We start from the raw sequence: 14,590 nt of genomic DNA on the forward strand, positions 1-14,590 counted from the left end.
ATATAAGCAATAATGAACTAAAATTCAATCCTAAGCATCAACAGCATTTAAAATAGCAACAAAAAATATGAAGTCCCTACAAATAAATCTAACCAAAAAATGTGCAATTCTTTGATAGGAAATATTACAAAACTACATTGATGCTTTGGACAGGGAGACTCAATGTTGTAAAAATGTCCATTCTTCTCTTACTAACCTACATATACAAGGCAATTTCAATCAGAATTCCTTCAAGGGTTTTTAACGGAATTTCATTATGTACTTCTCAAATTTATAAAAGTAAAAAGTCTAGTACAGACAAGACTTTTCAGAGAAGAAAGAATGTGAAAATTTACTCTACCGGATATCAAGACTTACAAAGCTATTGAAGACATCAATACAGGAATTTTTAAAATATTGAGTAACTGAACATAATAGAGAGTGCAAAAATAAGCCTGTGGTTATTGATAAGACACTGTAGATGAGTGAGGAAAGGAGAGACTATTAAACAAATGGTCTACGACAATTTCACTACAAATGGGAAAAAAATAAAATTGGTTCTTTACCTCCCACCACAAACAAAAATAAAATCCAAGTGAACTAAAGGCTCTACATAATAGACAAAATACATTTCTTTTTTAAAAAAAAAGGTAAGAATATTTTTGTGATCTCAGAATACATAAGAACTTCTTAAACAAGACATGAAGAAAAAATGACACATTACACATTAAAATGGAAGACTTGTTCATCAAGAGATACCACAAAAAGAATGAAAACATAAGCCACAAACTGAGAAAACATATCTTCAAAACATATATTTAACAAAGAATTCATATCCAAAATATAATTTTGAAAAAAACACTTCCTGCAAATCACTAAAATAAAGAGAAATCAACTAACAGAAAATTGGGCAAAATGAAGTCGTTTCACATATATATATTATTTAGGAATACATACATGAATGGCAAAAATTCAACTACTATTTTAGAAATAAGTAGAGAATAAAATATAACTAAATCCATCAAGTTTTATGAAGGCATAATTAATGAAACTACTATAGGAAAAAAACACTATGAAAATGGTATTTTTATTGAGGGGACAATTCAGTACAATAAATATATAAATTCCCCCACAAATTATTTCATTAGTTTAATGCAATTCCAGTTAAAATTCCAGTAAGATTTTTTGGGGAAACTTAGCAAATTCATTAAGAAACTTACATGGAAAATTTTGAAAACTAAAAGGCAAAGAAGAGAGCTTCCTTATCAGATAATAAAATATGTTACAAAGCAACAGTAATTAAAGCAGTGTGGCATTAGGATAGAGATAAATAGACCAATGCAATGGAATAGAAAGCCTAGAAATAAACCTATTTCATATGAAAGTTGTTAATGCAATAGAGGTGCATCATATTTTGTGGGAAATACACTTACATTATTTAGTAAATCGTATTAGGAAAACTGGCTTACTACATGAAGAAAAATAACATTAGAATCCTTTATTATCTCCAAATAGACTAAAGATCTCAATGTAAAAAATAAATTGTGTGAAAGTTGTCAGAATCAAAATGGTGTCACTTGTGTTAAAAACTCTGACAAACAGAGCCAGGGACGGCCAGGAAGGAAGGGCTCCCATGGCAAATCCCTTTTTAAAATTATCAAAAAGACTCTCCAAAAAACACAATCCAGCACAAAGGTCACCACAACCTTACACAGAAAAAATATTTCTGTGATGACATCTGCCCAGCAACTGCCTGTCCAACCAAGCCAAGGATAATTATTATTTTTTTTTTGTGAGACAGAGTCTCGCTCTGTTGCCAGGCTGGAGTGGAGTGGTGCGATCTCGGCTCGCTGCAACCTCCGACTCTCTGGTTCAAGCAATTCTCCTGCCTCAGTCTCCCAAGTAGCTGGGAACACAGGCACGCGCCACGACGCCCAGCTAATTTTCATATTTTTAGTAGAGACGGGGTTTCACCATGTTGACCAGGATGGTCTCGAACTCCTGACCTTATAATCCACCCACCTCAGCCTCCCAAAGTGCTGGGATTACAGGCGTAAGCCACCACGCCTGGCCAGGATAATTATCTTCAACAATTATGTAATCCTCCTAACTTTTCCCTTAAGAGACTTTGTCTTTCTTTACCTCTCTGAATACACACATAGTTTACTATGGTAAGTGTATTCCCATTGCAGTGCCTTGTCCTGAACAAATATCATTTTCTTTTAGAGAGTATCTGTTATTTAGATTAACAATTTAAAAAGAAGAAAATGGGCTGGATGTGGTGGCTCACGCGTGTAATCCCAGCACTTTGGGAGGCTGAGGCAAGAGGATTGCTTGAGCCTAGGAGTTCAAGACCAGCCTGAGCAACAAAGTGAGGCACCGTCTCTAGAAAAACTAAAAAAAAAAAAAAAAAAAAAAAAATTATCCAGGCATGGTGGTGCATGCCTGTGGTCTCAGCTACACAAAAGCCCAAGGCAAGAGGATTGCTTGAACCCAGAAGGTCAACGCTGTAGTGAGCTATGTTCATGCCACTGCACTCCAGCCTGGGCTACAGAGTGAGCCTCTGTCTCAAAAAAATAAAAATAAAATAAAAATAAAATGTAAAAGAATAATCTTAGGACAGAGAAGAATTTCTAAAATAAGATTTTAAAAAAGTACAATCTTTAAAGGAAAAAATTATTAGATATGACTACATTAAAATTAAAGATGTGTCTTCAATGAAGGATTTGACTTACAAAGTTAACAGAGAGGTGTCAGGCTGGGAAAGACATTTGCAACTTCTATAACTTAGAAAAGATTAATATTTAGAATAGAAAGGAACTGCCAATCAACAACTTAAAAACAGAAAGAGCGAATGGAAAAAAAAAAAAACTGGCAAAAGTTATAAATAGGCAATGCACAGAAGGGGAAACCTGAACAGATAAATAAGAAGAAATGCTAAACTTCACTATTAGAAAAATGCACAATAAAATAGTAATAAGGGCCGAGCGCGGTGGTTCATGCCTGTAATCCCAGCACTTTGGGAGGCCGAGGTGGGTGGATCATGAGGTCAGGAGTTCAAGACTAGCCGGGCCAAGATGGTGAAACCCCGTCTCTGCTAAAAATACAAAAATTAGCCAGGCGTGGTGGTGGACGCCTGTAATCCCAACTACTCAGGAGGCTGAGGCAGAGAATTGCTTGAACCAGGGAGGCAGAGCTTGCAGTGAGCTGATATCGCACCACTGCACTCCAGCCTGGGCAACAGAGCAAGAGTCCATCTCAGGAAAAAAAAAAAAAAAGAAACAATAATAAGTACCATTTTAAATTCATCAAATTGGCAAATATTACAAACTGAGGTATTAACAAGTCCTCGCAGGATTATGGGTAACTGACAAGCCTTATAATGAAGTTAAATTGGTACATTTTCAGAGTAACTAACCTTTTAGTGGAAATAAAAATTGTAGGCCTACCTACTATTTGGCTCACATACAGAAAGACACTGTAGACAAGACCAATTTCTCATCACAACAGGAGGAACTTAGAAGGCTCTGCAGAATAGCTTCATTGGAAAGGGGAGCTGGAGTGCTACATCAACGATGTCATCACAATGTCAGAATAACCCAATGTCAGAACACAGCACATCACGATGTCAGAATAACAGCACCAACTGAGCTGTCCATGGTCCTGACTGCCATACTTCCCCCCACCCGCCTCAAAGTCCTTAGCTTGTTTCTGATCTTCCTGCCCAAGTGTTCAGACCATCCTCTGTGCTCCACTGTCACCAGCCCAACAGTCCTCTCCCAAATTACTGCTTGGATCTCTGCTGGCCAGGTCAGTGGCACAAAGCCCACCTGCTTCATAGTTAAAATGTTGACAAAAAATAGCAAACGAGTCCGGGCGTGGTGGCTCACACCTGTAATCCCAGCACTTTTTGGGAGGCCAAGGTGGGTGGATCACCTGAGATCAGGAGTTCGAGACCAGCCTGGCCAACATGGTGAAACTCCATCTCTACTAAAAATACAAAAAATTAGCCAGGCGTGGTGCCGTCCGCCTGTAGTCCCAGATACTCGGAAGGTTAAGACAGGAGAATTGCTTGAATCTGGGAGGTGGAAGTTGCAGTGAGCCAAGATCACGCCACTGCACTCCAGCCTGGGCAACAGAGCAAGACTTGGTCAAAAAAAAAAAAAGCAAACAATAGACATTTTAAACCATGTGTTTCAAAATGTTTTCATTTTAGTGAGTTTAAAAGAGAGGAACTCAACAAGAGAGAGGAGAGACAGAAAGACCACTTAAGAGATGAACAACAGGCTGGGCATGGTGGCTCATGCCTATAATCCCAATACTTTGGGTTGCCAAGGCAGGAGGATAACTTGAAGCCACAAGTTTGAGACCAGCCTGGGCAACATGGCAAGACCCTATCTCTACAAAAAAAGTTTTTTAAAAAAATTAGCCAGGCATGGTGGCACTTGCCTGTAGTCCCACTTCTTGGGAGACTGAGGCAAGAGGATCCCTTGAACCCAGGAGTTGAAGGCTACAGTGAGCTATGATTGTGCCACTGCTCTCCATCCTGGGTGACAGAGTGAGACCTTGTCTCTAAAAAGAACATAAAAAGAGATGAACAATGAAAATGAGAGACAAAGAGGAAGAATGTGAGAATATATAGCATTCAAATGTGAGTTCCAAACTGGTAGAGATTTTTATCTGTTTTGTTTAATGAAATCCCTTATGCCAAGAATAATTACCAACACACAATAAGTGGCTTACTAAATAAGATGAATGAATTAATCAATAGACACAGACATACAAGAAACCCACCGCGAGATCCATTTTGTGGCCTTTCAGACTACTACAGTTTAAACCTGTTAAATTGTTTTGCAGCTCTGAGTATAAGTTACTATCCATGTTATCTGTGTTGAGCGCCTCCAATGTTAGATACAGAAATATACTGCAGCTTCAATTATTTACAAGTCAATGAAGTCCTTTGCATTCAGATTTCCCCATTTCCTAATTCATCAATTTGACTCCATATCCTGTTTTCATTATTCTTTATTTATTCCATTAGTTTTCATCTTCAGACAACCTGTAAAGACCCTCAGCTGACTCTCTCTCTCTCTGCCTGGACTTGGGAAACATTCTACAATAAAATACAACTTTTTAATTAACTATATTTTTAAATGTCATAAATTCATAAAATATTGACCCTGCTTACCTGAGAATATGGAATCAGTGTTTCAAACTGTTGATGAAGTTCCAATAGCTGAATTAACTCTGTATTTTTTTTGGCCTTTTCTCTAACTATATCAATATAATGTTCAGGATTTTCTGCAAATGAATATGCAGCATCTTTACTATTGAATGTGTAATATTTTTCTTTATATTTTAAAATTCCAATTGCTGGATTTCCTGAAAATAAAAAAAGAATTAAACATGAAATGTCTTGATCACTTATGAAATATTGTTATTCTGGCCAGGCACGGTGGCTCACACCTGTAATTCCAGCACTTTGGGAGGCCAAAGCAGGCAGACGACCTGAGGTCAGGAGTTCAAGACCAGCCTGACCAACAAGGTGAAACCCCATCTCTACTAAAAATACAAAAATTAGATGGGCGTGGTGGTGTGCGCCTGTAATCCCAGCTACTCAGGAGGCTGAGGCAGGAGAATAGCTTGAACCTGAGAGGCGGAGGTTGCAGTGAGCTGAGATCATGCCATTGCACTCCAGCCTGAGTGACAGAGCGAGACTCTGTCTCAAGAAAAAGAAAAAAGAAAAGAAATATTGTTACTCTGTGTTTGTAATATACCATACAGCCATTCCTCCACTCCTTTTTTTTTTTTTTTTTTTTTTTTTTTACACTGTGTCCCACTCTTATCATCCTGGCTGGAGTGCAGTGGCACAATCTTAGCTCACTACAGCATCAACATCCCAGGCTCGAGGGATCCTCCTGCCTTACCCTCCCAGGTAGCTGGGACTACAGACATTTGCCACCCCACCTAGCTAACCCGTTTTTGGAGAGATGGGGTTTCACCACGTCACCCAGGCTGGTCTCAAACTCCTAGACTCAAGCGATCTGCTCCCCTTGGCCTACCAAAGTGCTGGGATTACTGACATGAGCCACCACTCCTGGCCCTTCCACTTTTTTTTTTTTTTTTTTTGAAACAAAGTCTTGCTCTGTCACCCAGGCCAGAGTCCAGTGGCATGATCTCAGCTCACTGCAACCTCTGCCTCCCGGGTTCAAGCAATTCTCCTGTCTCAGCTTCTTGAGTAGCTGGGATTACAGGTGTGCACCACCATACCCGGCTAATTTTTGTATTTTTAATAGAGATGGGGTTTCAACAAATTGGTCAGGCTGGTCTTGAACTCCTGACCTCAGGTGATCCACCTGCCTCAGCCTCCCAAAGTGCTGAGATTACAGGCATGAGCCACCACGCTCAGCCCCTTCCACTCCATTTTTAACATATCACTTATGCTTTTTTTGCTAAGATGTTATAATTAGCATTTTAATTTATACATTTTTAAATGATACGTGAAATCCATACTAATTATATTTTTATGTTAAAGTACGATTTTAAACTGTATTTTATGTAAAAATACTTTCCACTATTCAGATATAATAATTTTAAAAATCTTTTATGAAAAGCCACTTACTCATCTGGCAGATTTTTCAAAGCTACTTCAACTAACTACTGCAAGGTCTATGTTTAAAATAACCCAGTAAGAACTACAAACATGGGACATCTTTTCCAAAATGCAAATTTGCATATTAGCAAATATTTTTCACTGTAAAAAGATACTACATAAACTATAGATAATTAAATATCCACATAGTTTGTGGAAGTTGTATTAGAAAGAGTAACTGTCTTATTCATTTATTCTTTCATTTATCCAGCAAATAGTTATTGACCATGTTCCTGGTGCCAAGCCTGTAGAAGATAACAGATTCCCTGCTCTCAAAAAATCACAAATATATCATAGGCCACAGAGTGACAAGTGCTACATGAAAAAAGTAATAAAGGAGGTTAAACACATAGTAAAAGGAAGAAGTGTGCAAGTGATATTTTAAATTGAGTGATTAGGGAAGACTGAATAAAATGAGGCAGCAAGGCAAGTAGCAACCTGGAAGGCAGAGCTTTCCAAGTAGAGTGCAAAGGCTCTGAGGTGAAAGTGGGCTTCGACTGTTCAATAGCAGCAAGAAAGCCAGAGCCACTGGAATGGAGCAAACGAGAGAAGGTGTGGTAGGCAATGAAGTCATCAGAAAAGGACCCTGACTGCTAAGCACCAGTGTTACCCTGGGATTTAAGTCATGTGGTCTCCACTCCTGAATGGAAGAAGGGAAGTTCTACAGAATTCATCTGAGGTAATGCAGGTTGCTGCTGCCCAGAAAATAATGAAGTAGAAATAATGTAGCAAGCAGAAATAGTCAGAATTCACTTATTCAGAGAGGAATCTGAAACTCATGGCCCCACAAGCTCTTCTACTTCTCTACTTTGCCCTCTTTCTTCTTAGACTTATAGCTGGGAGACCCTGGAAGGGACCATACAGACCTCCTGGTTGATCCTTTTCATTTTCCTGAGGGGAAACTGAAGTTCACAGAAGGTGTGAGATTTCATAAATGTTACCTAGTTCACTAAGGACACAGACCAGGCTCTTCTGAACCCTAGCCCATAGCTTTTCCAACCACATCATGCTTCCTCTGCCATCATGCCACATCCATGTTTCTCCTTTCCTTTCTTATTTGTGTGAAACAGGGAAGGAAGGAAGGAATGGAGAGGAGGAGGGAGGTGGGGGAGGGAGAGAGGGAGGGAGGAGAAAGAAAAGGAAACTATCTACATTCCATTGCATTTTACCTCTGCAAGGCTCTTGATTGTTTTCTCCCCAGTACCAGTGACCCTCATTGGGCCTCAGAATATTACTCTCAATTTCCCACAGTAAATATTTTGTTATTCCCATTATCAAAAATGTAATAACATTTTTTAAATGAGCCAATTGTGTGCTCTCTCTAGCCTGTATACACACAATCCCAATAGTTATTTTTAACGAAAAAATACCCAATTTTGAAATGTAACAAAAGAAATAAAGAAAAAAAAAAGGAGAAAGAAGAAAAATAAGGTTAATGGTGTAAAGTAAATTAAGACACAATCTTGTCACAGTTTTCATTCTAGCCCTGGCAGGCTTTTTCTTATTCACAATTCACACAGCACTTTTTGGATAGTAATTTATTTCATCTCTATCTCTGATTTATTCTTTATTTTGGAGAAGCTCTAATAATATATACATCATAGAGAAATTTTACTTGATATTAGCCATTTCCTTATGGGGTCTAACAGAGAAATCCTGATCTATGCCAGTGAAATATAACTGTAAAGTAACAAAGAATATTTTTAAACAAACATGTCAGTCAAATAAGTGTTGCTCTTTCAGTGATTACTTTGGAAGATGATGTATTTTTAGTAATGTTGTGTAACATTTCTTTTGTTTTGTTTTGTTTTTGAAAGGAAGTCTCACTTTGTTGCCCAGCTGAAGTGCAGTGGAGTGATCTCTGCTCACTGCAATCTCTGCCTCCCGAGTTCAAGTGACTCTCCTGCCTCAGCCTCCCGAGTAGCTGGGACTACAGGCATGTACCACCATGCCTGGCTAATTTTTGCATTTTTAGTAAAGACAGGGTTTCACCATGTTGGCCAGGCTGGTCTCCAACCCCTGACCTCAAGTGATCCACCCGCCTTGGCCTCCCAAAGTGCTGGGATTACAGGCATGAGCCACTGCATCCAGTCAATGTCGTGTAACATTTCTAGAATTCTTCATTGGCCGTATGAGTCATCCCCTTTCAATGGTACTACAGCATCCATATTTCATAACACATATACACTTTCTATTACTAATCACTTATAATTTCTTACTTATGTCAGTCTACCAGAGCACCTCCAAAATGAAGACTTTGTCTGGATCATCTTTGTAGATCCTTCGTTAGTTGACCATTAGAGTCCATAAAGTTTTTAAAGTGAATATTCAAGTGACAATGACAGAACTCCATATAAAGAAAAAATTGGGGAAAGGAGAGCAGTCTCATTTCCAATGATATACCTGGAAGGAGAAGACCATCTGTTGCAGCAAACGTGTAAGCACAAAATCCCCGATATTGAATTAATAGTTTATCAAAATTTGCTGTTGTTTCTGGGAAAAGCCATTCTAGTTTTCTGAAATCTGCCACATTTACTCTATCTTCTGAAATGAAGGAGAACAAGAAAAGTTTTAATTCAGTGAGAAGGTTAAATTTCCAAAATAAATCAGCAGGAGCTCATTCTAAACATTACCTTTTTATTGCTTTGTACTTTTCCCGATGGGCAAAAACTTGATATTCACAAAACCAGATTTATGAGGAAGTCTATTGAAGCAAAGAAGTACAAATGACCTCAGTGACATGTAAAGTTTCTGGGGCAAACCTGGAGGTAGGACTTTGCTCCAGAATGAAGAACAGAAAGGAGAGGCCATTTCTGACAAGCATGCTCTGCTGCTGAGAAAAAAGCTGACTGGGGCACTTCCGAAAGTGTGTGGTGCTTCCTGCTGCTGCAGAGTAAATAACCCAAGGAGTTGAGCAGAATAGACTGGCTGCTATGTGACCCAGAGATACACTGACCTCATTCAATATAGCGTTGTTCTTAATAACATGCTAGGTGGCAACATATGTTTAATATGATGCTTATAAACTAGGACTGTTGCTTCTTGAAACAACAGAGAAGGTTCTGAGCAAAGACAGTCAAGAAAATGTTAACTGATTTTGATAACAAGGTGTGTAATTTTTGTTCTTTGTAGTTTTAAAAATTCTTCCTACTGTTGGTTAGCTTACCTATTTACATTTGATAAGCAAACTGAATAAATTTTTACACAAATAATACCACGTATTTATAAAACATTGTTCCGAAGTTTCTTAGCTTTCACAATCCCATGTACACTTCTATGCCTGGTTCTAAACCCAAAAAGCAGGCACCACAAATGATCTTGTGGCTACCACTAAAAGTAAATGCATAATTTATAGAAAATAAATCCTCTCTCTTTTTTCCTGATATGCCTGAAAGCCTCTAACAATGACAGTATGTGGAAGGTGTAAATGAAATTCTTTTAGAACACTGGCTTGACCAATTCACTGGAGCAGTAATTTAATAGTGTTGTAGTGAATAAAAAGTTCTGACGTATGGTAGAAAATGACACATCTAAATCTAAGAAGCTGCAGGTAAACAGTCTTGCCAATATGGTTAGCTTAATATCCACTGTTGAAGCTACTTTAACTTTTCAATTTCATTTAATATTTGCTTAGATATGCTGCTTTAATGAAATGAAATGAGTAATAAAAAACTTGAACTGAAAGGATATTTTTTAGTTTCTGATTTAGTTTTCAGTTTTTATGCATTCTAATAGTTTAAGAAATCACTGCTATATTTTTATTTTTCATCTTTAAAAAGTAGAATTTGAAAAGAAAATTCGTAAATTATTAATTTTATTTTCTGAAAAAACTCTCTTTTTATGCAACATCAGCATCTCAAGTCCCAGGCTCTTTTTTGGCATTCCTCATAAATGTTAACTTGTCTTTAGCTAAGATAGAAGGGTCTAAAATGGTTAAAAGTTTATTGATAAAGATTGTTTTTCTGTAAGAATCAATGCATCTTCTAAAGGACCTAAATAAGCTCAATTAATTTTACAGGGATAACATTTATTGGTTTGTAAATTCTCAACTTGAATCTGAGGTAGATATGTAACAAATAACATTCTAAAGAAATGGAGCTTTATTTGCAACAAAATAGCAAGGATTAATATTCTTTTCTCCAACAAATCAATAATAAAATTACTAGGACTGCAATAGAAACACATCTGCACAAAAAATGATTGTTAACCAAAACATGAACGATAACACTAGGAATGGTTATTGCTGGATAGTAAGTTATTCAGTTTACATTTTTTCTGTTTTCCACACTTCCTCTCATGAACATGAGTGCTTTTTTTTTTTTTTTTTTTCCTGAGATGGAGCCTCACTCTGTTACCCAGGCTGGAGTGCAATGGCACAATCTTGGCTCACTGCAACCTCTGCCCCACTGGGTTCAAGCGATTCTTGTGCCTCAGCCTCCCGGGTAGCTGGGATTACAAGCGCCCGCCACCATGCCCGGCTAATTTTTGTATTTTTAATAGAGATGGAGTTTTGCCATGTTGGCCAGGTTGGTTTCGAACTCCTGGCCTCAGGTGATCCACCCGCCTCAGCCCCCCAAAGTGCTGGGATTACAGGCATGAGCCACCACACCCGGCCCTCATTAGTACTTTATAATCAAGAAAAATGTTTAATGCTTTATCAGAAAGGTATGAAATTTTTAGAACAAAAGAGTGACTTTATTCTAGAGGTAATTTTAAAAAGAAGAGGAAATAATGGATGATTTTCATTACCCATGTGCTCTTTCATTCTACACACATCAGTTTTCACAGTCGCTCCATTAAGATGACGTTGCATTGCTCTCTCAGGAAAGTAAAGTTCGTGAGCACCCAGGAACGGCTGAATGTGAGTGAATAAATTACTGAGTACACCAACCACAATAGTTTCATCTTGCAAGCTGGTCCACAGAGTAGAAAGTGCAATGAAGATAGGCTGAGGCAGAGAAAAAAAAAATTCAAAATGCAACTGTGTAATAAAATTATAAATCACTGTACTCTTTAAGATAAATACAATTGTCATTTGTAAAGAAGTTAATTCTCCCTAAGCAAAAGTCTTACGAACTTAGACAGTAGACTTTAGATAGAAATTTAACTCATAAATTATGAGAAAATAAATTTGCATTTTATTTCAAAGCATTTTATTTTAGTATGATTATTATAAAGTTAGTTTACTTTAAAAAGCCAAACATATGTGATCACCTAAGAAAGATTTATGGACTCTTCATCTCAAAAAACCAAGGGAAAAATGTCTTAAGAAAAAAAAAGAGGGCCACGCACAGTAGCTCACGCCTGTAATCCCAGCATTTTGGGAGGCCAAGGTGGGCAGATCACCTGAGGTCAGGCGTTCAAACCAGCCTGGCCAACATGGCAAAACCCCGTCTCTACTAAAAATACAAAAATTAGCCGGGCATGGTGGTGGGCACCTGTAACCCCAGCTACTTGGGAGGCTGAGGCAGGAGAATGGCGTGAACCCGGGAGGCGGAGCTTGCAGTGAGCCAAGATCATGCCACTGCACTCCAGCCTGGGCGACAAAGCGAGACTCTGTCTCAAATAAATAAATAAATAAATAAATAAATAAATAAATAAATAAATAAAATACTGCACATACATTTTATACCTCCTTATCCAGATAAGGTTTGCCAGGTTTGTCCATAAAATGGTGCAGATAATCAGAAAATCAATATTTAAGTGCAGGCCTGGTAAACAAAGTGATTATTATCTGTCTTTTCAGAAAGGTCACGAGTTACATCATGTCTGTACTGGAGGCAATTTCTGACCAGCTACTATGAATACATTTTCAACCACAGTACTATGATTATTTCTGTTGTCACAGCCAATACTGATATGGTTATCATACTATACAGTTGCAGTTCCTTTAGTAGCAGTTGCTTATGTAGGGGAATTCTCTCATCCAACTTATAATTTACTATTATGGCAAAGTAACCATAAAGAACAGGATCAACTTATATAAAACATTATATTTTTAGAAATTAAATATAATTATAATTATAATGACTTGTGATCCAATATTATAGGGCTCAAAAGGAAATTCACCTTAAGGTCAAAGTTTATGACAAATACTTACAAAGACTTGTGATGTTGGGACTGCTGTCTTTGATTTTATGGTCATTTTTAGTTGTTCCAGATGGGCTCCTAACTGTTTTGTCATCATTTCCACTTCTTGAGCACCAGTAATTATATCTGACTGTGAAAACAATATAATTTGCATTAATATTTTTATAATTCTAGCATAAAAATCATATGTGTCTCAGACCATACCTGCTCCCCACATCTTCTGAAAGTAGGCTGAATGACAGCAGGAAGTCTCTTCTCCGTGAGATCCTCAACACCTAGAACAGTATCAGCATATGTATGGGGCTTCCAAGATATTTGTGAGTTGGATGAATCTTTTGAAATACAATGGATATAATTTTTCTTAAATGTATCCAGGTATTCTTAGATTTAAGTATAATTGCATTCTTGAGAAATGGATCCTCAAGTATCCGTTTTTGTATAGCTGTTATTTTCCTATTCCTCAATGATAAAACTAATTAGGGGTTCCTCTGAAAATTATGTTGATAACAAGATTTAATAAAATCACATTGAGAAAAACCTGTTAGGAGTGAGCCAGCAGGGCACTGCAGATTGGCAAGCTAGAGAGATCTCACCCGTGATGTATGACATATGGTTTAGGGGATGACCAGAATCCTTGTACTGAGTCAGGGGATATTCTTGAAGACCCTGTCATAGAGTTCATCATTGAAATGACTCACAAGGCACTGTGAATTGGAAGACAAGGTTGAGTACAAGTTTACAATATTGTTTTCTCGATTTGAAGGGACCCAAGGAAGTTTGCTAGGGTTAAAGACTTGATTACTATGAATGCAGACCTGAAATGAACTGAAAACCATTTGATGAAGCAAACTATGGATCTTGACACCTTTTGTACTTTCTGAAACTTCATTATCATCTGGGGGAAGTACATACATTAACTGTATATTTTCTATAGTAAGGTCCTGATAGATATCAAGCCATGTAAATGAAAGATGGAAAAACACAAAGTTTTTAGCTTTTATTTTCATGCCTTCAATTTTAGGGTGATCTTTGAGCCTTTAATCACCTGTCTTTATATAATAAGCATACTTGAAATACTTGTTGGGTTTCAATGATCACACATAATAAGTTAAAGTACCTTGTAAACCATTTATTTCTTTCTGACTTTTGACTATCTAAAGGATGAAGTAGTATTTATATGTTAGCTATATTTGTGCCATTGTAAGCTATACTGTAGCTATTTATTATGCAAGATCTAAAAGACATCTTTGACTTTATGATAACTAAGAAATGCTTCATATATCCTTAAGTTTTTAGACAACAGTAAACTGAAAGCTTATTAAAGGTAGTGAACTGGCTTGTGATCCTTCTAAGGATATGATATAGAAAAATACGGTTCTTTGTAAGAATTTTTATCTGTCTTAAACGATAATTTGTCTTAATATTCTTTTCTTCATATAACAAGAGTGATTATTTTTCAAGAAACTAAAAGTTTCATGTGAATGCTTGTTGGAAGGCATTTTTTATTTAAAACCTTCTGAGGCTTATAAAATACTGTCTGTTAAGTTTTAGGAGAACTCATGTTCCCACATCAGATTAAATCTTCTCAGAATAAATGCTTTCAGTAGCAAGAATAGTTTTAAAAGTTGATGACAGGATAAGCATTTGAGATAGTATTATATTAACATATTTGTAAGTACTTGTTCATTGTGGAAATGGGTACTTGATTAAAATATATATGGCTATGGAAACTGCTTTTGCAGTTCAGGATATACAGGTTTGTGTGTATTTAGCTTATTGTAAAGCCCTTAGTTTAAAATAAGGATTAAAATTACATTCAAATAGATCACTGAATGTTACTCTTTGTGAAACTGAACTTTTTGTGTGACA

At 37.1% G+C, this 14,590-nt stretch overlaps 1 protein-coding gene across 2 annotated transcripts in view; it reads right to left on the reverse strand.

Moving 5' to 3' along the window:
• The window catches only part of CFAP206 (cilia and flagella associated protein 206), a 55,675-nt gene that overhangs the window by 24,093 nt on the left and 16,992 nt on the right, over positions 1 to 14,590 (reverse strand). For both annotated transcript variants that reach the window (XM_001089007.4, XM_015136911.2), the window contains exons 8-11: positions 12,732 to 12,851; positions 11,381 to 11,579; positions 9,035 to 9,175; positions 5,168 to 5,361 (exon numbers count right to left, since the gene is read on the reverse strand). In XM_001089007.4, coding sequence (XP_001089007.2) covers positions 5,168 to 5,361; positions 9,035 to 9,175; positions 11,381 to 11,579; positions 12,732 to 12,851 — 654 coding nt within the window. The remainder of the gene's footprint in view (positions 1 to 5,167; positions 5,362 to 9,034; positions 9,176 to 11,380; positions 11,580 to 12,731; positions 12,852 to 14,590) is intronic.

Source organism: Macaca mulatta, chromosome 4 (genome assembly GCF_049350105.2).
Source record: "Macaca mulatta isolate MMU2019108-1 chromosome 4, T2T-MMU8v2.0, whole genome shotgun sequence".
Taxonomy (NCBI): Eukaryota; Metazoa; Chordata; class Mammalia; order Primates; family Cercopithecidae; genus Macaca; species Macaca mulatta.